This window comes from Pongo pygmaeus, chromosome 13 (genome assembly GCF_028885625.2).
Source record: "Pongo pygmaeus isolate AG05252 chromosome 13, NHGRI_mPonPyg2-v2.0_pri, whole genome shotgun sequence".
NCBI lineage: Eukaryota > Metazoa > Chordata > Mammalia > Primates > Hominidae > Pongo > Pongo pygmaeus.
The window spans coordinates 37,915,254-37,940,704 of NC_072386.2; the positions used below are offsets into that span (position 1 = coordinate 37,915,254).

General features: G+C 40.4%; 1 protein-coding gene across 4 annotated transcripts in view; it reads left to right on the top strand.

Moving 5' to 3' along the window:
- Positions 1-25,451, top strand: part of SLC24A2 (solute carrier family 24 member 2) — a 428,870-nt gene that overhangs the window by 386,194 nt on the left and 17,225 nt on the right. For all 4 annotated transcript variants that reach the window (XM_063650502.1, XM_054502072.2, XM_054502073.2 and 1 more), the window contains one exon: positions 22,082-22,171. In XM_063650502.1, coding sequence (XP_063506572.1) covers positions 22,082-22,171 — 90 coding nt within the window. The remainder of the gene's footprint in view (positions 1-22,081; positions 22,172-25,451) is intronic.

The following is a 25,451-nucleotide window of genomic DNA, read 5'->3' on the forward strand; positions in this document are numbered from 1 at the left end:
GCTGGGACTGTCTACTGGAATGCCTAAACATGGCCTCTTCATGTGACTTGGGCTTCCTCACAGCATGGTGGCCTCAGGATCGTGAAATGTTTTACATAAGAGGTCAGTCAGGACTCCAGGAGTGAGTGTTGCAGTGACAAAAGGCAGAAACTGCATGGTCTATGATGATTCAGTCCCAGAAGTTACATAGATTCACTTCTGCTATGCCCTATTGACCAAAGCAGTCATAAGTGTGTCTTTATTAAAGAGGGAGGAAACAAAAAGTTTACCTAGAATACATCAGTGTCATATAGCATATCACTCTCCTGTTGGGAAAAGTGTCAAAGAATTTGCAACCATGTTTTAAAACCACCACAGCGTTTGTCTCTGAGAAGGTAAGAAGGGCAACTGAAGGTCTGAAGCAGGAAGGTTACTCACATTTTCTTGAACATTCTTGTGAGTATCATTACTTTAATCAACTATGTTACTATCATTACTTTAATCGATGTTATTATCTACCATTATCACGTACTGGGTGCTCCGAACGCAACAACATCAGCAAAGTACAACCTGAGTATAGACCAAATCAAGAGAATACACCCACCCACTGTTGTTGAAGTCAGTTCTTGGGCCATTGCCCCAGAGGTGAAAGAACTTATGAGAGAGGAGGAGAAACAGCTCTACTTCTTAGTATAGCACCACACACACAAACTCATTCAACAAAACTGTATACCTAATATGCATCGGATTCTGCACTAAATGTTCCTCGTGAGAGTCTCATTTCTGTTTGGAACAGCACACAGTATACTCGGAAATCCAGTCCATCCCAGGGCTGGCCCTTGGGGAGAGCAATGAGAGAAGCCCCAGTGGCTATCCTGGCCATGCTGCAGGGGCTGACTCTCAAAGGGGGACTGCACAGGGAGGAGAGCATCGTGGACAGCTCCATTTTCTTGTTATGTGCATCAGCCAGGACAGTCGTCATAACCCAGATAACAACTGCCTTGATTGATTCCTGTTGGTTTGCCAGCAGTTGCCAATCAGGAGACTTTGATCTTCTCTAATACCTTCTTGATCTTTCAACTCAGATTGGCAAGAGGATGAACATTTTGCCAGCCTTTATTCTAAAAGTCCTTCTCAACCCTGAGAGCCCAAGGCCTTGAGTTATTGGCCCACAGTAAACTATATTATGTAATTTCAGGAAACATCTAGTGTAGGAATATGTATATTGTTGGCATAAGTAGAAAGAAACTTAGGCACAAAGAAGTTAACTAATTTATACCTGGTCATTTCCTAGAAGGTAGGGCTGAGATCCAGACCCAGGTCTGTGTGACCACATGGCTTGGGCTTTGCTTCATATTTAGTGATGCCAGAAAGTAGAAAAAAAAATCATTTCTTTTTTTTTTTTTTTTTTTGAACAATGAGAACACATAGACACAAGAAGGGGAACATCACACTTCCGGGACTGTTGTGGGGTTGGGGGACGGGGGAGGGATAGCATTGGGAGATATACCTAATGCTAGATGATGAGTTAGTGGGTACAGCGCACCAGCATGGCACATGTATACATATGTAACTAACCTGCACATTGCGCACATGTACCATAAAACCTAAAGTATAATAATAATAAATTTAAAAAAAATCATTTCTAAAAGCACTTGGAATAGAATATTTTGATAACTTCCAGCATAATTTATCATAAGTCTTCAAGAGCTCCTTCATTTGAAAAAGACAGAAGAAAAACCCCATCCCATTACCTTGGCCCTTAAATAATGCAGCCTAGTAGAGAGCCATGTCTTGTCAAGTAGACAACAAGAAAGGACTTCTTGTACGGACTCCCAACAGTATAGGTTTCCTGCCAAAGGATGCATGACACAGGTGTGGCTCACTTAAAGCAATATTTAAGTTTCTTTATTCAAGATACCATTGTACAGCATCTGCACTATGCAAAGGCCTGACTTCCTGAAAACCCACAACCAAATAGCTGAATGTGTTTGATTTTTCTTGGCTCACACCACATTGACGTTTCTAAGATATGCTTGCATTATCTCTCCTCTCTCTGTCTGTCTGTTTCTCTCTCTCTTGCTCTGCTGTTTAGTCCAGTGCTTTTGTGTGGCCCTAGGGAGGAAAATCAGGGAGACAGATAAGGTTTTCTAAATTCCCAAAAGGGGCCTCGTGTGGTGTGGCCCCCAGAAGATGGGCGCAGATTGGTTGATGAGAGGATGTTTGCACACAACCATTGAGGCACTCAGGAAGATGTGCAGGAATGGGAGGAAGATGCCAGTAAGTCAAGGCCCTTGACTCTCAGGATTGGGAGGAACTCTCAGAGAAAGGGCTGGCAAAGTGTTTATCCTCTTGGTAATCTGAGTTGAAAGGTCAAAGAAGCTGTTAGGGAAGATCAAAAGCTCCCAACTTCCTAACTGGTAACTTTTGGAAAACCAACAAAAATCAATCAAGGCAGTCGTTACCTGGGTCATGACAACTGCTCTGGCTGATGCCACAATCCCAAGAGGCACAGAGCGAGAAAACAGAGCTGTCCCCAGTCCTCTCCTCCCTGTACAGTCCCACTCTGAGGGCCATTACCTGCAGAATGGGCAGGGTAGCCAGTGGGGCTTTACCTCATTGTTCCCCCAAGTGCCAGCCCTGGAATTGACTGGATTTCTTTTGTTTTTCTGAGTACTCTGTGCTATTCCAAGCAGAAATAAGACTCTTATGAAGAACACTTTGGTTTTTTTCAACTTCCTTTACAAATATTTATTGAGCACCTATTATGTGTCAAACACTGGGCCTTGGCCAGTGCTTAAGAGATATAAAGACAGGATTGCTGGCAAGATGGCCAAATAGGAACAGCTCCAGTATGCAGCTCCCAGCAAGATCGCCACAGAAGGCAGGTGATTTCTGCATTTCCAACTAAGGTGGGGTGTGGGGTGTCGCCTCACCCAGGAAGTGCAAGGGGTCAGGAAATTCTCTCCCCTACCCAAGGGAAGCTGTGAGGGACTGTGCCATTAGGAACAGTGCACTCCAGCCCAGACACTGTGCTTCTGGTCTTTGCAACCCACAGACCAGAAGATTCCCTCCAGTGCCTATGTCACCAGGGCCTGGGTTTCAAGCACAAAACTGGGTAGCCGTTTGTGCAGACACCGAGCTAGTTGCAGGAGTTTTTTTTTTTTTTTTTTTTTTTTTCCATACCTCAGTGGTGCCAGAACACCAGTGAAACAGAACCGTTCACTCCCCTGGAAAGGGGGCCGAAGGCAGGGAGCCAAGTGGTCTGGCTTGGTGGGTCCAATCCCCATGGAGCCCAGCAAGCTAAGATCCACAACTTGAAATTTTCACTGCCAGCACAACAGTCTGAGGTTGACCTGGCATGCTCAAGCTTGGTAGGGGAAGGGGTGTCAACCAGTGCAGAGGCTTGAGTAGGCAGTTTTACCCTCAGAGTGTAAACAAAGCCACTGGGAAGTTCAAACTGGGTGGAGCCCACTGCAGCTCAGCAAGGCCTCTGTGACCAGGCTGCTTCTATAGATTCCTCCTCTCTGGGAAGGGCAGCTCTGGAAAAAAAAAAAAAAAAAAAAAAAGGCAGCAGCCCCAAACATACAGATAAAACCCCCATCTCCCTGGGACAGAGCACCTGGGAGAAGGGGTGGTTATAGGTGCAGCTTCAGCAGACTTAAACGTCTCTGCCTGCTGGCTCTGAAGAGAGCAGCAGATCTCCCAGCACAGCATTCAAGCTCTGCTAAGGATCAGACTGCCTCCTGAAGTGGGTTCCTGACACCCATGTATCCTGACTGGGAGACACCTCCCAGTAGGGGCCAACAGACCTACCTCATACAGGAGAGCTCTGGCTGGCATCTGGCAGGTGCCCATATGGGACAAAGGTTCCAGAGGAAAAAACAGGCAGCAGTCTTTGCTGTTCTGCAGCCTCCTCTGGTGATACCCAGGCAAACAGGGTCTGGAGTGGACCTCCAGCAAACTCCAGCAGACCTGCAGCACAGGGGCCTGTTAGAAGGAAAACTAGGCCAGGCATGGTGGCTCACACCTCTAATCCCAGCACTTTGGGAGGCCGAGGTGGACGGATCACGAGGTCAGGAGATTGAGACCATTCTGGCTAACACGGTGAAACCCTTTCTCTAGTAAAAACACAAAAAATTAGCCAGGCATGGTGGTGGGTGCCTGTAGTCCCAGCTACTCGGGAGGCTGAGGCAGGAGAATGGCGTGAACCCAGGAGGCAGAGCTTGCAGTGAGCCGAGATAGCACCACTGCACTCCAGCATAGGCAACAGAACGAGACTCTGTCTCAAAAAAAAAAAAAAAAAAAAAAAAAAAAGAAGGAAAACTAAAAAACAGAAAGGAATAGCACATCCAACTCAGAGACCCAATTCCAAGGTCACTGACTACAAAGACCAAAGGTAGATAAATTCACGAAGATGGGGAGAAACCAGCACAAAAAGGCTGAAAATTCCAAAAACCTGAACACCTCTTCTCAAGGATCACAACTCCTCACCAGCAATGGAACAAAAATGGACGGAGAAAGTGTTTGATGACTTGACAGAAGTAAGCTTCAGAAGGTGGGTAATAACAAACTCCTCCGAGCTAAAGGAGCATGTTCTAACCCAATGCAAGCAAGCTAAGAACCTTGAAAAAAGGTTAGATGAATTGCTAACTGGAATAACCAGTTTAGAGAGGAACATAAATGACCTGATGGAGCTGAAAAACACAGCATGAGAACTCTGTGAAGCATACACAACTATAAATAGCTGAATCAATCGAGTAGAAGAAAGGATATCAGAGAGTGAAAATCAACTTAATGAAATAAAGTCAGAAGACAAGATTAGAGAAAAAAGAATGAAAAGGATCAAACAAAGCCTCCAAGAAATATGGGACTATATGAAAAGATCAAATCTACTCTGATTGGTGTACCTGAAAGTGATGGAAAGAATGGAACCAAATTGGAAAACACTCTTCAGGATATTATCCAGGAGAACTTCCCCAACCTAGCAAGACAGGCCAACATTCAAATTCAGGAAATACAGAGAACACTACAAAGATACTCCTTGAGAAGAGCAACCCCAAGACATATAATCATCAGATTCATCAAGGTTGAAATGAAGGAAAAAATGTTAAGGGCAGCCAGAAAGAAAGGTCAGGTTACCCACAAAGGGAAGCCCATCAGACCAACAGCAGATGTCTCTGCAGAAACCTTATAAGCCAGAAGAAAGTAGGGGCAAATATTCAACATTTTTAAAAGAATTTTCAACCCAGAATTTCATATCCAGGCAAACTAAGTTTCAAGCGATGGAGAAATAAAATCCTTTACAGACAAGCAAATGCTGAGAGATTTTGTCACCACCAGGCCTGCCTTACAAGAGCTCCTGAAGGAAGCACTAAACATGGAAAGGAACAACTGGAACCAGCCACTGCAAAAACATACTAAATTGTAAAGACCATCAACACTATAAAGAAACTGCATCAACTAACAGGCAAAATAACCAGCTAGCATCATAATGACAGAATCAAATTCACACATAACAATATTAACCTTAAATGTAAATGTGATAAATTCCCTAATTAAAAGACATAGACTGGCAAATTGGATAAAGAGTCAAGACCCATCAGTGTGCTGTATTCAGGAGACCCATCTCACATGCAAAGATAAACATAGGCATAAAATAAAGGGATGGAGGAAGATTTACCAAGCAAATGGAAAGCAAAAAAAAAAAAAAAAAAAAAAAGCAGGGGTTGCAATCCTAGCCTCTGACAAAACAGACTTGAAACCAACAAAGATCAAAAGAGACAAAGAAGGGAATTACATAATGGTAAAGGGATCAATGCAACAAGAAGAGTTAACTATCCTAAATATATATGCACCCAATTTAGGAGCACCCAGGTTCATAAGGCAAGTTCTTAGAGACCTACAAAGAGACTTACCCTCCCACAGAATAATAGTGGGAGATTTAATACCCCACTGCCAATATTAGACAGATCAACGAGACAGAAAATTAGCATGGATATCCAGGACTTGAACTCAGCTGTGGACCAAGTGGATCTAATAAACATCTACAGAACTCTCTACCCCAAATCAGCAGAATATACATTCTTCTCAGCACCACATTGCACTTATTCTAAAATTGACCACATAATTGGAAGTAAAACACTCCTCAGCAAATGCAAAAGAATGGAAATCATAACAATCTCTCAGACCATAGTGCAATCAAATTAGAACTCAGGATTAAGAAACCCACTCAAAACTGCACAACTACATGGAAATTGAACAACGTGCTCCTGAATGACTACTGGATAAAAAACGAAATGAAGGCAGAAATAAAGATGTTCTTTGAAACCAATGAGAACAAACAACACAATGTACAATCTCTGGGACACATTTAAAGCACTGTGTAGAGGGAAATTTGTAGCACTAAATGCCCACAAGAGAAAGCAGGAAAGATCTAAAATTGACACCCTAACATCAAAATTAAAAGAACCAGAAAAGCAAGAGCAAACAAATTCAAAAGCTAGCAGAAGACAAGAAATAACTAAGATCAGAGCAGAAATGAAGGAGATAGAGACATGAAAAGCCCTTCAAAAAAAAAAAAAAAATCAATGAATCCAGGAGCTGGTTTTTTGAAAAGGTCAACAAAATTGATAGACTACTAGCCAGACTAATAAAAAAGAGAAGAATCAAATGGATGCAATAAAAAATGATAAAGGGGATATCACCACTGATCCCACAGAAATACAGACTACCATCAGAGAATATTATAAACACCTCTATGCAAATAAACTAGAAAATCTAGAAGAAATGGATAAATTCCTGGACATATACACCCTCCCAAGACTAAACGAGGAAGAAGTCGAATCCCTGAATAGACCAATAACAACTTCTAAAATTGAGGCAGTAATTAATAGCCTACCAACCAAAAAAAGTCCAGGACCAGATGGATTCACAGCCAAATTCTACCAGAGGTACAAAGAGGAACTGGTACCATTCCTTCTGAAACTATTTCAAACAATAGAAAAAGAGGGAATTCTCCCTAACTCATTTTACAAGGCCAGCATCATCCTGATACCAAAACCTGGCAGAGACACAACAAAAAAAGAAAATTTCAGGCCAATATCCCTGATGAACATCGAGGCAAAAATCCGCAATAAAATACTGGCAAACCGAATCCAGCAGCACATCAAAAATCTTATGCACCACAATAAAGTCGGCTTCATCCCTGGGATGCAAGGCTGGTTTAACATATGCAAATCAATAAATGTAATCCATCACATAAACAGAACCAATGACAAAAATGACATGATTATCTCAATAGATGCAGAAAAGTCCTTCGACAAAAATTCAACTCTCTTCATGCTAAAAAATTCTCAGTAAACTAGGTATTGATGGAACGTATCTCAAAATAATAAGAGCTGTTTATGACACACCCATAGCCAGTATCATACTGAATGGGCAAAAAGTGGAAGCATTCCCTTTGAAAACCGGCACAAGACAAGGATGCCCTCTCTCATCACTCCTATTCAACATAGTATTGGAAGTTCTGGCCAGGGCAATCAGGCAAGAGAAAGAAACAAAGGGTGTTCAGTTAGGAAAAGAGGAAGTCAAATTGTCTCTGTTTGCAGATGACATGATTGTATATTTAGAAAACTCTGTGGTCCCAGTCCAAAATCTCCTTAAGCTGATAAGCAGCTTCAGCAACTCAGGATACAATATCAACATGCAAAAAATCACAAGCATTCGTATACACCAATGACAGACAAACAGAGAGCCTGAGTGAACTCCCATTCACAACTGCTACAAAGAGAATAAAATGCCTAGGAATACAACTTACAAGGGACGTGAAGGACCTCTTCAAGGAGAACTGCAAACCACTGCTCAAGGAAATAAGAGGATACAAACAAATGGAAAAACATGCCATGCTCATGGATAGGAAGAATCAATATCATGAAAATGGCCATACTGTCCAAAGTAATTTATAGATTCAATGCTATCCCCATCAAGCTACCATTGACTTTCTTCACAGAATTGGAAAAACTACTTTAAACTTCATATGGAACCAAAAAAGAGCCTGCATAGTCAAGGCAATCCTAAGCAAAAAGAACAAAGCTGGAGGCATCACACTACCTGACTTCAAACTAGGCTACAGTAGCCAAAACAGCATGGTACTAGTACCAAAACAGGTATATAGATCAATAGAACAGAACAGAGGCCTCATAAATAACACCACACATCTACAATCATCTGGATCTTTGACAAACCTGACAAAAACAAGCAATGGGGAAAGGATTCCCTATTTAATAAATGGTGTTGGGAAAATTGGCTAGTCATATGCAGAAAACTTTAACTCAAGATGGATTAAAGACTCCACCATAAGACCTAAAAGCATAAAAATCCAAGAAGAAAACCTAGGCAATACCATTCTGGACATAGGCATTGGGAAAGACTTCATGTCTGAAACACCAAAAGCAATGGCAACAAAAGCCAAAATTGACAAATGGGGTCTCATTAAACTAAAGAGCTTCTGCCCAGCAAAAGGAACTACCATTAGAGTGAATAGGCAACCTACAGAATGGGAGAAAAATTTTGCAATCTATCCATCTGAGAAAGGGCTAATATCCAGAATCTACAAAGAACTTAAATTTACAAGAAAAAAACAACCCCATCAAAAAGTGGGCAAAGGATATGAACAGACACTTCTCAAAAGACGACATTTATGCAGCCAGCAAACATATGAAAAAAAGCTCATCATCACTGGTCATTAGACAAATGCAAATCAAAACCACAATGAGATACCATCTCATACCAGTTAGAATGGTGATCATTAAAAAGTCAGGAAACAGAAGAATTTATGAGAGCGGAGCCAAGATCGCCTAATAGGAACAGCTCTGGTCTACAGCTCCCAGCGTGAGCGACACAGAAGACGGGTGATTTCTGCATTTCCATCTGAGGTACCGTGTTCATCTCACTAGGGAGTGCCAGACAGTGGGCGCAGGTCAGTGGTTGAGTGCACCGTGCACCAGCCGAAGCAGGGGCGAGGCATTGCCTCACTCGGGAAGCGCAAGGGGTCAGGGAGTTCCCTTTCCAGGGGTGACAGACGGCACCTGGAAAATCGGGTCACTCCCACCCAAATACTGTGCTTTTCCGACGGGCTTAGGAAACGGTGCACCAGGAGATTATAGCCCACACCTGGCTCAGAGGGTCCTACGCCCACGGAGTCTCACTGATTGCTAGCACAGCAGTCTGAGATCAAACAGCAAGTCGGCAGCGAGGCTGGGGGAGGGGCGCCCGCCATTGCCCAGGCTCGCTTAGGTAAACAAAGCAGCCTGGAAGCTTGAACTGGGTGGAGCCCACCACAGCTCAAGGAGGCCTGCCTGCCTCTGTAGGCTCCATCTCTGGGGGCAGGGCACAGACAAACAAAAAGACAGCAGTAACCTCTGCAGACTTAAATGTCCCTGTCTGACAACTTTGAGGAGAGCAGTGGTTCTCCCAGCACGCAGCTGGAGATCTGAGAACGGGCTGACTGCCTCCTCAAGTGGGTCCCTGACCCCTGACCCCCGAGCAGCCTAACTGGGAGGCACCCCCCAGCAGGGGCAGGCTGACACCTCACACGGCCGGCCAGGTACTCCAACAGACCTGCAGCTGAGGGTCCTGTCTGTTAGAAGGAAAACTAACAGAAAGGACATCCACACCAAAAACCCATCTGTACATCACCATCATCAAAGACCAAAAGTAGATAAAACCACAAAGATGGGGAAAAAACAGAGCAGAAAAACTGGAAACTCTAAAAAGCAGAGTGACTCTCCTCCTCCAAAGGAACACAGTTCCTCACCAGCAACGGAACAAAGCTAGACAGAGAATGACTTTGACGAGCTGAGAGAAGAAGGCTTCAGACGATCAAATTACTCCGAGCTACGGGAGGATATTCAAACCAAAGACAAAGAAGTTGAAAACTTTGAAAAAATTTAGGAGAATGTATAACTAGAATAACCAATACAGAGAAGTGCTTAAAGGAGCTGATGGAGCTGAAAACCAAGGCTCGAGAACTACATGAAGAATGAAGAATTCAGAAGCCTCAGGAGCCGATGCGATCAAATGGAAGAAAGGGTATCAGCCCTGGAAGATGAAATGAATGAAATGAAGTGAGAAGGGAAGTTTAGAGAAAAAAGAATAAAAAGAAATGAGCAAAGCCTCCAAGAAATGTGGGACTATGTGAAAAGACCAAATCTACGTCTGATTGGTGTACCTGAAAGTGACGGGGAGAATGGAACCAAGTTGGAAAACACTCTGCAGGATATTATCCAGGAGAACTTCCCCAATCTAGCAAGGCAGGCCAACATTCAGATTCAGGAAATACAGAGAATGCCACAAAGATACTCCTCGAGAAGAGCAACTCCAAGACACATAATTGTCAGATTCACCAAAGTTGAAATGAAGGAAAAAATGTTAAGGGCAGCCAGAGAGAAAGGTCGGGTTACCCTCAAAGGGAAGCCCATCAGACTAACAGCAGACCTCTCGGCAGAAACCCTACAAGCCAGAAGAGAGTGGGGGCCAATATTCAACATTCTTAAAGAAAAGAATTTTCAACCCAGAATTTCATATCCAGCCAAACTAAGCTTCATAAGTGAAGGAGAAATAAAATACTTTACAGACAAGCAAATGCTGAGAGATTTTGTCACCACCAGGCCTGCCCTAAAAGAGCTCCTGAAGGAAGTGCTAAACATGGAAAGGCACAACCGGTAGTACCAGCCACTGCAAAATCATGCCAAAATGTAAAGACCATCCAGACTAGGAAGAGACTGCATCAACTAACAAGCAAAATAACCAGCTAACATCATAATGACAGGATCAAATTCACACATAACAATATTAACTTTAAATGTAAATGGACTAAATGCTCCAATTAAAAGACACAGACTGGCAAATTGGATAAAGACTCAAGACCCATCAGTGTGCTGTATTCAGGAAACCCATCTCACGTGCAGAGACACACATAGGCTCAAAATAAAAGGATGGAGGAAGATCTACCAAGCAAATGGAAAACAAAAAAAGGCAGAGGTTGCAATCCTAGTCTCTGATAAAACAGACTTTAAACCAACAAAGATCAAAAGAGACAAAGAAGGCCATTACATAATGGTAAAGGGATTAATTCAACAAGAAGAGCTAACTATCCTAAATGTATATGCACCCAATACAGGAGCACCCAGATTCATAAAGCAAGTCCTGAGTGATCTACAAAGAGACTTAGACTCCCACTCATTAATAATGGGAGACTTTAACACCCCACTGTCAACATCAGACAGATCAACGAGACAGAAAGTCAACAAGGATACCCAGGAATTGAACTCAGCTCTGCACCAAGCAGACCTAATAGACATCTACAGAACTCTCCACCCCGAATCAACAGAATATACATTTTTTTCAGCACCACACCACACCTATTCCAAAATTGACCACATACTTGGAAGTAAAGCTCTCCTCAGTAAATGTAAAAGAACAGAAATTATAACAAACTATCTCTCAGATCACAGTGCAATCAAGCTAGTACTCAGGATTAAGAATCTCACTCAAAACCGCTCAACTACATGGAAACTGAACAAACTGCTCCTGAATGACTACTGGGTACATAACGAAATGAAGGCAGAAATAAAGATGTTCTTTGAAACCAACGAGAACCAAGATACAACATACCAAAATCTCTGGGATGCATTCAAAGCAGTGTGTAGAGGGAAATTTATAGCACTAAATGCCCATAAGAGAAAGCAGGAAAGATCCAAAATTGACACCCTAACATCACAATTAAAAGAATTAGAAAAGCAAGAGCAAACACATTCAAAAGCTAGCAGAAGGCAAGAAATAACTAAAATCAGAGCAGAACTGAAGGAAATAGAGACACAAAAAACCCTTCAAAAAATTAATGAATCCAGGAGCTGGTTTTTTGAAAGGATCAACAAAATTGATAGACCACTAGCAAGATTAATAAAGAAAAAAAGAAGAATCAAATAGATGCAATAAAAAATGATAAAGGGGATATCACCACCGATCCCACAGAAATACAAACTACCATCAGAGAATACTACAAACACCTCTACACAAATAAACTAGAAAATCTAGAAGAAATGGATAAATTCCTCAACACATACACCCTCCCAAGACTAAACCAGGAAGAAGTTGAATCTCTGAATAGACCAATAACAGGAGCTGAAATTGTGGCAATAATCAATAGCTTACCAACCAAAAAAAGTCCAGGACCAGATGGATTCACAGCCTTGTACCTCTACCAGAGGTACAAGGAGGAACTGGTACCATTCCTTCTGAAACTATTCCAATCAATAGAAAAAGAGGGAATCCTCCCTAACTCATTTGATGAGGCCAGCATCATCCTGATACCAAAGCCTGGCAGAGACACAACCAAAAAAGAGAATTTTAGACCAATATCCTTGATGAACATTGATGCAAAAATCCTCAATAAAATACTGGCAAACCGAATCCAGCAGCACATCAAAAAGCTTATCCACCATGATCAAGTGGGCTTCATCCCTGGGATGCAAGGCTGGTTCAATATACTCAAATCAATAAATGTAATCCAGCATATAAACAGAACCAAAGACAAAAACCACATGATTATCTCAATAGATGCAGAAAAGGCCTTTGACAAAATTCAACAACCCTTCATGCTAAAAACTCTCAATAAATTAGGTATTGATGGGACATATCTCAAAATAATAAGAGCTATCTATGACAAACCCATAGCCAATATCATACTGAATGGGCAAAAACTGGAAGCATTCCCTTTGAAAACTGGCACAAGACAGGGATGCCCTCTCTCACCACTTCTATTCAACATAGTGTTGGAAGTTCTGGCCAGGGCAATTAGGCAGGAGAAGGAAATAAGGGGTATTCAATTAGGAAAAGAGGAAGTCAAATTGTCCCTGTTTGCAGACGACATGATTGTATATCTAGAAAACCCCATTGTCTCAGCCCAAAATTTCCTTAAGCTGATAAGCAACTTCAGCAAAGTCTCAGGATACAAAATCAATGTACAAAAATCACAAGCATTCTTATACACCAATAACAGACAAACAGAGAGCCAAATCATGAGTGAACTCCCATTCACAATTGCTTCAAAGAGAATAAAATACCTAGGAATCCAACTTACAAGAGATGTGAAGGACCTCTTCAAGGAGAACTACAAACCACTGCTCAAGGAAATAAAAGAGGATACAAACAAATGGAAGAACATTCCATGCTCATGGGTAGGAAGAATCAACATCGTGAAAATGGCCATACTGCCCAAGGTAATTTACAGATTCAATGCCATCCCCATCAAGCTACCAAAGACTTTCTTCACAGAATTGGAAAAAACTAGTTTAAAGTTCATATGGAACCAAAAAAGAGCCCGCATCGCCAAGTCAATCCTAAGCCAAAAGAACAAAGCTGAAGGCATCACACTACCTGACTTCAAACTATACTACAAGGCTACAGTAACCAAAACAGCATGGTACTGGTACCAAAACAGAGATATAGATCAATGGAACAGAACAGAGCCCTCAGAAATGATGCCACATATCTACAACTATCTGATCTTTGACAAACCTGAGAAAAACAAGAAATGGGGAAAGGATTCCCTATTTAATAAATGGTGCTGGGAAAACTGGCTAGCCATATGTAGAAAGCTGAAACTGGATCCCTTCCTTACACCTTATACAAAAATCAATTCAAGATGGATTAAAGACTTAAATGTTAGACCTAAAACCATAAAAACCCTAAAGGAAAACCTAGGCATTACAATTCAGGACATAGGCATGGGCAAGGACTTCATGTCTAAAACACCAAAAGCAATGGCAACAAAAGCCAAAATTGACAAATGGGATCTAATTAAACTAAAGAGCTTCTGCACAGCAAAAGAAACTACCATCAGAGTGAACAGGCAACCTACAAAATGGGAGAAAATTGTCACAACCTACTCATCTGACAAAGGGCTAATATCCAGAATCTACAATGAACTCCAACAAATTTACAAGAAAAAAACAAACAACCCCATCAAAAAGTGGGCGAAGGACATGAACAGACACTTCTCAAAAGAAGACATTTATGCAGCCAAAAAACACATGAAAAAATGCTCACCATCACTGGCCATCAGAGAAATGCAAATCAAAACCACAATGAGATACCATCTCACACCAGTTAGAATGGCAATCATTAAAAAGTCAGGAAACAACAGATGCTGGAGAGGATGTGGAGAAATAGGAACACTTTTACACTGTTGGTGGGACTGTAAACTAGTTCAACCCTTGTGGAAGTCAGTGTGGCGATTCCTCAGGGATCTAGAACTAGAAATTCCATTTGACCCAGCCATCCCATTACTGGGTATATACCCAAAGGACTAGAAATCATGCTGCTATAAAGACACATGCACACGTATGTTTATTGCGGCATTATTCACAATAGCAAAGACTTGGAACCAACCCAAATGTCCAACAATGATAGACTGGATTAAGAAAATGTGGCACATATACACCATGGAATACTATGCAGCCATAAAAAAGGATGAGTTCATGTCCTTTGTAGGGACATGGATGAAACTGGAAATCATCATTCTCAGTAAACTATCGCAAGAACAAAAAACCAAACACCGCATATTCTCACTCATAGGTGGGAATTGAACAATGAGAACACATGGACACAGGAAGGGGAACATCACACTTCGGGGACTGTTGTGGGGTGGGGGGAGGGAGGAGGGATGGCATTGGAAGATATACCTAATGCTACGTGACAAGTTAGTGGGTGCAGCGCACCAGCATGGCACATGTATACATATGTAACTAACCTGCACATTGCGCACATGTACCATAAAACCTAAAGTATAATAATAATAAAAAAAAAAAAAAAGTAAACAACAGGTGCTGGAGAGGATGTGGAGAAATAGGAACACTTTTACACTGTTGGTGGGGGTGTAAGTTAGTTCAACCATTGTGGAAGACAGTGTGGCGATTCCTCAAGGATCTAGAATTAGAAATACCATTTGACCCAGCAATCTTATTACTGGGTATATACCCAAAGGATTATAAATCATTCTACCATAAAGGCACATGCACATGTATGTTTATTGTGGCACTATTCACAATAGCAAAGACTTGGAACCAACCCAAATGTCCATCAGTGATATGCTGGATAAAGAAAATGTGGCACATATACACCATGGAGTACTATGCAGCCATAAAAAAGGATGAGTTCATATCCTTTGCAGGGATATGGATGAAGCTGGAAACTATCATTCTCAGCAAACTAACACAAGAACAGAAAACTAAACACCGCATTTTTTCACTCGTAAGTGGGAGTTGAACAATGAGACAACATGGAGTCAGGGAGGGGATCATCACACACTGGGGCCTGTCAGGGGGTGGGGGGCTAGGGGAGGGAGAACATTAGGACAAATATCTAATGTAGGTGACAGGTTGATGGGTGCAGCAAACCACCATGGCACATGTATACCTAAGTAACAAAGCTGCACATTCTACACATGTACCCAAGAACTTAAAGTGTATTTTAAAAAAGAGATATAAAGACACAAAATGTACAATTTATATTGTTAAGGCGCTCTAAGTCTAGTAAAGGAAACCAGGCATGGCCACATATAACCACAGAGCGAGACTTTACAGCTATATTAGTGAGAGAAGCTGGATTTGAACCCAAGTCCCCTGACTCCAGATCATTTTCGTTCTACCACATTGACTGTGATGGGTTTTCCCCCCACAGCTGATGAGCTGTACAACATTAGGAAAAGCACTTCTCAACTCTGGACCCAATTTTTTCCCCTCTGTGAATAAACGGTCAGAAGGTTTCTAGATTCCCTGCCAGCCATGACATTCTGTGATTAAGGAAAGCATGAGCTAACCATCAAAAAGCTACTGCACATTTAAAGTGATCGTACATCCCAGTTTACCCAGGACAGTCCCAGTTTATTCTCAAAGCATATTGGTTTGGAAGATATATGGGTATATTCTACATATACAATATGCCAAATGAAAGAAACCATGCCAGTTGACACAAAAGCCCATAAGTGATCATGCTTAGTTAGAAGATTTTTGTTAGATTTGACCTTGTATCAGTTATCTTTTGCTTTGTAACATACCACCCCAACCTAGTGGCTTAATACAAGATATTTTTTAGCCCATAATTCTGTGAATTGGCAATTTGGGTTGTGCTCAGCTGGACAGTTCAGCTGCTGGTCTTAGTGGTGCTCAGTTAATGGCTGGGAGCTGGTTGGTACAAGGCTATTGCAGCTGGAACAGCTTGTCCCTGCTCCACATAGTCTCTTATCTCAAGGCAGGCTAGCCTGGACTTAGTCACATAATGGCAAAGTGCCAAGAGCAGCAAGCATGAACGCTACAAAGCCCTCTTGAGATCTAGTTTGAAATTTGCACGCTGTCACTTGCAATACATTCTATTGGTCAAAGCAAGTCATAAGGCCAGCCCAGATTCAAAGGGTGGAAAAATAGACCTTACCTCTTGACGAGAGGAGCAGCAAAGTATTGTGCCCATTTTTGCAATCCACCACAGAACTCATGTGCTTCCACAAGGACCTCTTGAGAAAATACATAGGGAGAGGAAAGAGAGGGGAAAAATTAGCTAATACATATTTGCCCCTCCTTAGGGCCTGGCAGCTCTGCCTCTTCCCTAGATTTTGATTACCCAAGGAGATGAACATACCAAACCTTGACATTAATTACAAGGAAAACATGATTTTTTCATGTATACTTATAGTTTCAGAGTATATAGTACTCCCACTAGCTTTTATTTCTGCTTCATTTATATGCAAATTGTATGACAGTGTTTGTTGAACCGTGCATAATTTCAGCTCACATAATTAATATGGGCTTCACACTTACAGTTTTATTAATGGCTTTGTTTCCAAAGTAAAAGAACTAAAACATAAACTTCAATGAGGAGCAAGTCTTTGATGAAAATTGAAAATAAACAAAATAAGGACCCCAAAAGTTATCTTCTCCTGCACATTGCGCACATGTACCATAAAACCTAAAGTATAATAATAATAATAATAATAATAAAAGAAAAAAAAAAGAAAAAAAAAAAAAAAAAAGAAAAAAGTAAAAAAAAATAGCCCTATGTTAGAAAGCATTTATTGGAAATGATAAAACTAAAATCTAGCTAATTAAAAATTTTCTAATATGCACATAGTTTACCCCACTATAATAAAGTATCAAAATAACTTTATCATGTAAATGGTAAAAATATAAGTACTAATGTCTATAATTGTAATTTTTCATAAAAATCTATGTATATTTCCAAAAAAAAAAAAAAAAAAAAAGTTATCTTCTCTCATGACTAAGCTAGATACTCCTGCAAAACAAGAATGCATCTAATGAGATAGAAAACATGACCCATTAGAACTAGGAAGGAACCTGAGAACCCAGGTAGGTGTTTGCAATTTCTATTATTCATTCATTCATCAAGTATCTATTCAGTGTCTACTATGTGCCAAGCAAGGTCTAACAAGGATAAAGTAATTGAGACCCATAGAGGTTTGGTGACTTATTCCAGCACACCCAGCTAGAAAGGCAAAGCCAAGACTCTGGGCCAGGTCTTCACAGTTACCTTCACTTCCCCAAGTATCAGTTTCTTTATCTCTTAAAAACTAAAATGAGAATAATACAGTTGGCTCTTCATATCTGCAGACTCTGCATTCAAACAATCACAGATTGAAAATATTCATGAAAAAAATTTTAATACAGCAGTAAAAAATACAGATAAAAACAATACAATTTAACAACTGTTTACATAGCATTTACATTCTATTCTGCCTCAAATAATTTAGAACTGATTTAAAGTATATGGGAGCCAGGTGCGGTGTCTCACACCTGTAGTCCCAGCACTTTGGGAAGCCGAGGCGGGAGGATCATCTGAGGTTGGGAGTTCGAGACTAGCCTGACCAACATAGAGAAACCCTGTCTCTACTAAAAATACAAAAAATTAGCCGGGCATGGTGGCATATCCCTGTAATCCCATGCCTGTAAACCCTACCGCAGGAGGCTGAGGTAGGAGAAATGCTTAAACCCACAAGGTGGAGGTTACGGTGAGCCAAGATTGCAGCATTGCACTCCATCCTGGGCAACAAGAGCGAAACTCTGTCAAACAAACATAAAGTATATGGGATGATTCACAAAGGTTATATGTAAATACTCCACTATTTCATATTATGGATTTGGACATCTGCAGATTTTGGTATCCTCAGGGGTGGTGGAACCCTCATGAATACAAGGGCATGACTGTATTGTCTAATAACAAATATAATTATCTGAGCACTTATGTGTGAGGTACTTTGCTAGACATTTTATGTACATGAAGTCCTCAAAACAACTAGATGTTATTTCTCCCATTTTGCAGATGAAGAAACCTAAGCTTAAAGAGATTAAATAATTTGTCTCAGGTCACATTGCTGGTAATTTGTGAGCAGAGATTGCAATACCAGTCATATTAATCCAGAGACCACACTTTAAATCTTTAGTAGGATTTGGGGGGTGGGGGGGGGGGTCTTCGTTAAATATATGTCCCAGAACCTTACACAGAGTAGATGCTGAGTGAATATTTGTTGAATTTAAATCAGTAAGGATATAGCTAATTTGTACAACCAGCTAATGCCCAGCAACTTTTTCCAAGCCAAGCCGATATCACTCTGATGTACCAAAAGCTTCTAATGAGAGCATCCACTGTCAATTATATAAGTAAACCACAACATGCGAACAAAATGGCCAGCACACGGATGCAATTTGCTTATTTGCTAATTAGTATGAGGTCCATCCCAGCAGATGGCAGGATGAACCCCCATTACTATAACCATAAATTGTCATGTTAGACCTTGGCTCCAACAGCTGTTTTCTTCCTTCCAATGACACTGGTAACTAAATGACTGTACAGTTGCTACTGGGCAGAGATGTCTGGAATGAGACCATGCTGTCCAAGTAAGGGGAATGGTCCAAGAAAAATGAAAGAAGTGATTACCTGGGTTGTGAAAATGGAAATGGTAAAGTAGTTCAATAGTTGGGAAACACTTAGCCCAACTGCTGATGCGTGAAACGTTGATACTTCCAAAGCAGAAACAACATGGGAGGTTGGGCGAGGCAGATGGCCATACAGCTGGAATGCTAGTTTCTACTTCCCTGATGCTTTTTTTAATTTTCTGACATTCAGAGCAGAGCCTAGTATGATGATCATGATCATGATCATTATGTATATGGCAGGGTATATTTTGAGCATTATTGGCGCCCTGTTTTTCTTTAGGAAAGAGTCAGTATAATCTAGATATTGGGAGCACGTGTGGTATAGTCAGGCAGACCTAGTTTGAATTTTATCTGTAGTTCAGGATCTGGGTACAGAGTAAGTTCTCAGACTTTATCTACCTCTAGCTTATGATGAAGACTGAAAATTCACAAAGAAAATTTATTTTTAACCTTTTTCATTGAGCCCCTAATGCAACATTAGGTATGTTTCGATGCCCATTAATTACTAATTGGCTTCTTGATTAAGAATCGTGAGCATCAAATATTGATTTAGAGAAGTTTTCCCTAGTATGTTGATTTGAATTTAGTTCCTTTAATTCCTTGTCTGATACCTTGCTTTATACCTTTTGGTTAGGAATTTTCTGTAGCTCAGTTATGATATTTTTCAGATGAGAAATATGTTCAAATGATTTGATTCTGACTTGTGAAGTTATCTCAAAGAACAAACAGGCAGAGGTACAAAGTTAAAATAATCATTATACGTTTAGTAAATGAACTAACCTGGAAAACGAGCAATCTATGAAATGAGGACTCTCCTAGGACATCTACTACTTATGCCACTCCTTAAAGCATGTAGAAAGCTTTTCATTGTCCTCATACATTGCCCAGAATCAAGCATTGGTTGGGGCTGTAATCACACACATGACCCCACGTGGCAAGAGGGCTCTTGTCTTTCCTGTAACAGAGGACAGCCATGGAAGATGAAACCCTCATTGCACGTAGGATCCGGAAACAGTGACTGTGACCAGATGAAAAGGATGGGAACTTTAATAAGCTAAATGCCTTGGAAAACTTGATCTCTTAGCACTGGCTCAGAGAATTCAGTCTCCAGAATCCGGCTGATTTCCTAGCTTTAAAAAAAAAAAAAAAAATTGCTTTCATAAGTGAAGATCTAATGGCTGGGTGCAGTGGCTCACACCTGTAATCCTAGCACTTTGGGAGGCTGAAGCAGGCAGATCACCTGAGGTCAGGATTTTGAAACCAGCCTGGGCAACATGGTAAAACCCTGCCTCGACTAAAAAATACAAAAAAATTAGTGGGGTGTGGTGGCAGGTGCCTGTAATTCCAGCTACTCAGGAGGCTGAGGCAGGAGAATTGCTTGAACCCAGGAGGCAGAGGTTGCAGTGAGCCAAGATCACGCCACTGCACTCCAGCCTGGGTGACCGAGTGAGACTCCATCTCAAAAAAAAAAAAAAAAGTGAAGGTCTCCAACTCCACTTTAAAAAAATGATTACCTTTTTTTTTGCCCCCCATTACCCATTAAAGCGCTTAGGTCCCTAGGAGGGGTCTGAGTCCTTGTCCAAAATATTTTTCTTCTAAGAAAGAAAGGGGGCAGGGAAAAGCATTTGAGGGTAAGGTTTTGGCTACTCACTGTGGCCTGATGCCCTCCCCCGATTTAATCAAACCTGCTTGGTCTTCCAGCCATCCAAGCTAACAAACGGCCCCACAAAACAGCAATCATTTAAAGAAATGGATGGGGTAAAATTTAACAGAACCATGCAAATGATCATAAGAAATATATATTGAAAACTTGAAATTAGTAAAGAAAACATAAGCCTGGTTTGGAGCAATAGAGACTGTGTTCATCATTATTGATATTCAAAAGATTACCATGTATGAGTTTATCTTTTCCTTTTAATGGAGCTCTCAAAAGCCATGACAGAACGTGTTCTGTGTGACTGCCCAAGGTCAGCCCTTCAGACTATTGAGATTGCTTTCATACAAGTCAACTCTAAAATTCATTTCTCTAGATAAAATTGGATGGCATTATCAAAGCAAAAAGTGGGATTGTTTCTCAACGTGGAAAGCTTTGAAATAAAAAGTGTTTGGCAATAATAGGCAAGAGGCTCTCTGACAGCATTGTGCTGTCTGAGTGTGTTTTTAAAGGACCCCAATTTTTCAACAAAGGACATCAAAAGAACACCACTACAGTGCAAGCCTGGGTTTCTCTGTAGTGGGACTGGGTAAGAAACACTGCATTTCAAGTGTCTGGTTTTTTGGCTATTTCTAGGAAACTTTAAAAATGCTTACACTTTATGCCTGAGATAGCATAAAGTCTACTTCTAGAAGCAGAATTGAACATAATATATTTTGGGGTGGTGAACAGGAGAGAAAACATTCTTGAGAGCAATGTCTGATCTCCCATCTCAGTGGAAATCAGTACAATTGGGCGCTTCTGCCTCTGTCTACTCTGGTCCACGTGTGGTTCCAGTGTCCTGGAGAATGGCCATCATCCAGAATCTATAAAAGCTGTGGTGGTGGCTTTTTCTGTGTGACTTTCTTGATAATTTGTGGTACTGTAAGATGAGTCAATCTGTTTTTAAACCTGCTGATCCTTCCCATTTCTTGTTCAGTGGAATTAATCCCACAGGTTTCCTGGCATATGGATTGTTAGGATTCATGGTTTGCAAGCAATAGAAACTGATTCTGACAAACTTTGGAGCAAAAGAAAGAAAAAGGAGGAGGGAGAATATGGTGTTAATATTGAAGGAAAGGCCAAAAAAACAGGCCTTAGAAAGGGCAAGAGCAGAGGGAATCTAAACATCTAATAGCAGGAACTAACAGACATTCTCTTCAAGACTTCCATCTCAGGAACCAGCACTGTGATCACTCAGTTCCTATCAATTTCACATCTCCAAGGGAGAATCTTACTGTCCCAGCTTGATCAGGAGTGAGTAGGGCCTTTTGATTGCCAGTCCTACTAAGATGCAGGAAATGCTAGAGAAATCGCTACGATGGTGGCTTTAGCTTTGGATTTCCAGATCAGTCTCAATGGATAACACTGATGTTCTCAACTCTTCCTGGTTGTCTTTCAGTCATCGAGGAAGTTTTTTCCCATCACGTTCTTTGGCTCCATTACCTGGATTGCAGTATTCTCTTACTTGATGGTCTGGTGGGCGCACCAGGTAAGATCTTGGTAGTGACATGCATCTGCCTGGTTTTTCTCCAGTCCTGATTGTCAAGTGTTTAATCATTGTGTTTGCTTTCTGCAACTGCCACAACAGTATTGGGTGTGACACAGACAAGTTAGCATTCCAGGACTAGAGGAATTTATCCACTTAACTTTCCCTAGTCTTCTGGCTGTAGCATGGAATTGAATCAGCATAGCCTCTGGACAGCCATGTGGAGGCAGGCAAGTCTAACTACTTCTTGCCTCTGCAGCCTGACAGACACCAGGACAACCCAGACCTGGGAGCAATGTCAAGATTTTGCCTGGTTCAGTAGTACTTACTTTATCTTGAGCAGCCACTCACCTCACGCTCTCACCAGCATTTTAAAACTGGCTCTAGGAAAGCATCTAGAGACAAAATAGCCTCTTCCTTGAGCTTCACTTTACATAAATGATGATGTATTTTTATTATTTTTAACTCAATGTGAGTCATAATACCTATCACAAGAATACACTCTTAGTAATCATTATTGAAAAACACGAATGAAGAGTAAGATTCAAGGGTTTCACATTTTCAAAGATAATAGTGGTAACCATTGCTGAGTATGTCCTACACACCCAACAATTCACGTCCCTTTGTCTTTATAATCTTAACAGTAACCCTATACATAGGTTCAAAGCCTATGAAGCAGGTACTATTATTATCCACAGTTTACAGATAAAGAAGTTAACCTTAAAGCTGGTAAAGATTACCCAAAATCACATAGGTAGAACTGAGATTTTAACCCAGGACTCTGCAACTCCAAAAATCATACTTTTAATCTCTATTATAAACTACATAAATTCCAAACTTCCCACTTGTATCCTTTGTTTAATATAATCCTTAAATTATTATACTTGGCAACATAAATAAAATATAGTAATTTGAAATAGGGAAATATATACTGAGAACATGTGAATAGACTTTTCAACAAATGGTGCTGGAATAATTGGATTTCCATATGCCAAAATAAATAAACTTAGATCCTTACCTCATACATAAAATTTAACTGAAAGCACATCATAGTTTTAAATGTAAGAGTTTGTAAAGCTGTCAAACTTCTAGAGGACAGAAAAAAAATCTGTATGACCATAAGCCAGGCAAACAGTTCTTTGATACAATACCAAAGCATGATCCATGAAAGCAAGAAAGTTGATTAATTAAATTTCATCAAAATTAAAACTTTTGCTCTTCAGGAAACACCATTGAAAAGGAAAAGAAAAACCAGAGGCTGGAAGAAAATATTTGCAAATCATATATATCTGATAAAGCACTTGTATCCAAGATATAAGCTTAAAGCTCCATAATAGGAAGGCAAGCATCTTCAAGTATCCTATCTGAACAGATATTTCACCAAAGAAGATACGCAGATGGCTAAAAAGCACAAGAAAATATGCTCAACATCATTATTAATTAAAGAAGTGTAAATCAAAACCATAACAAGATACCACTTTACACCCACTAGGATGGGTATAATCAAAAAGACAGAACCTAACAAGTGTTGATGAGGATGTATAGAAATTAGAATCCTTACATACTGCTGATAGGAATGTAAAACAGTGCAGCCACTTGGGGAAATAGTTTGGCAGTTCCACAAAACATTAAACATAGAGTTACCATATGATCTAGCAATTCCACTCCTAGGAATAGGCTTAAGAGAAATGAAAACATACGTCCACAAACACTTGTAAACAAATGTTCAAAGTAGCATTATTCATAATTACCAAAAAGTGAAAACAACCCAAATGTCCATCAACTGATGAATGGATAAGCAAAATATGGTATATCCATACAATGGAATATTACACAGTACAAAGAAATAAAGTACCAATACATGCTACAACATGAGTGAAATTTGAAAATATTATGCTAAGTGAAAAAAGCCAGTCACAAAAGGACACATATCATATGATTTCATTTATATGAAGTATACAGAACAGGCAAATCTATAGAGACATATAATAGGTTAATATTAATAGTTGCCTAGGATTGGGGAGGTTGGGGGAAAATGGGGAGTCACTGCCAGTGGGTATGGGTTTCTTTTGGGGATGATGAATAAGTTCAAAACCTAAATTATGAAGGCTGCACAACTCTGAATACATTAAAAACCATTGAATTATACACTTTAAAATGGCTAAATTTTATGGTATGTAAATTATGTCTCAATAAACTTGTTTGGAACTAATCACAAGATATCACTTCACAACCACTAGGTTGGCTATAAAAAAAAAAAAAGCAGTAGCATGTGTTGATAAAGGATGTGGCGAAACATGGCTGCATACATATGTAAAAACTTGCAGGCTGGTTGCAGTGGGTCATGCCTGTAGTCCCAGTACTTTGGGATGCTGAGGCAGGCAGATCCCTTGACCCCAGGAATTCAAGATCAGCCTGAGCAACATGGCAAAACCCTGTCTTTACAAAAATACAAAAAATTAGCTGGCCATGGTAGCACATGCCTGTAGTCCCAGCTACTCGGGAGGTTGAGGGGGGAGGATCATTTGAGCCCAGGAGGTGAAGGCTGCAATGAGCCAAGATCACACCGCTGCACTCCAGCATGGGTGGCAGAGTGAGACTCTGTCTTAAAAAAAAAAAAAAAAAAAAACTAAACAAATAGGGAAAAAAAAACTTGTAGAACTGTACACTTTTTAAAAAGGTGAATGAGTTTTACTCTATGTAAAGCATACCTTGGTTTTTAAAAGAATACATGTTACTAGCAAAATCCACAGAAAATATTGGCTGATACACTATCTTATTTCTACAAGATATTTTATATTATTCATATCACAGTTATTTTACTGACATTTGACTTCAGATTATTCTTCCTGGATATTTCCAAAAAATCATTGGCTTCCTGAGCAAATTCTCTGTGCCTTGGAGTCATTATTTTCTACACTCATTGAGAGACATTTGCTACGAACACCTGGCAGAAATCACAGCAGAAGGTGGGCTGGTTTTCAGCCTCCAGATGTCCAGGCTGAAAGGACTGTTTGCCATTTATAACACATAATAGTTTTTCTTAATAATCATCTTCTATTTCTTCATGTACTAATAAAGAAAAAATGGTGTTTTTCTAACTTGCTGGGATGTGTTTCCCAGATATTTCTTTTTTGCCATTTTATAAAATATCACGCAGGGTTCCATCTTTTTCTTTTTAATGATTACCTTAATTCCAGTCTTGTTTTCTTTCCATTCTTTCAAAGAAAAGGAACACAAATTCAATGGCTGAAACAATAATAATTTTAAAAAGCCAAGACGA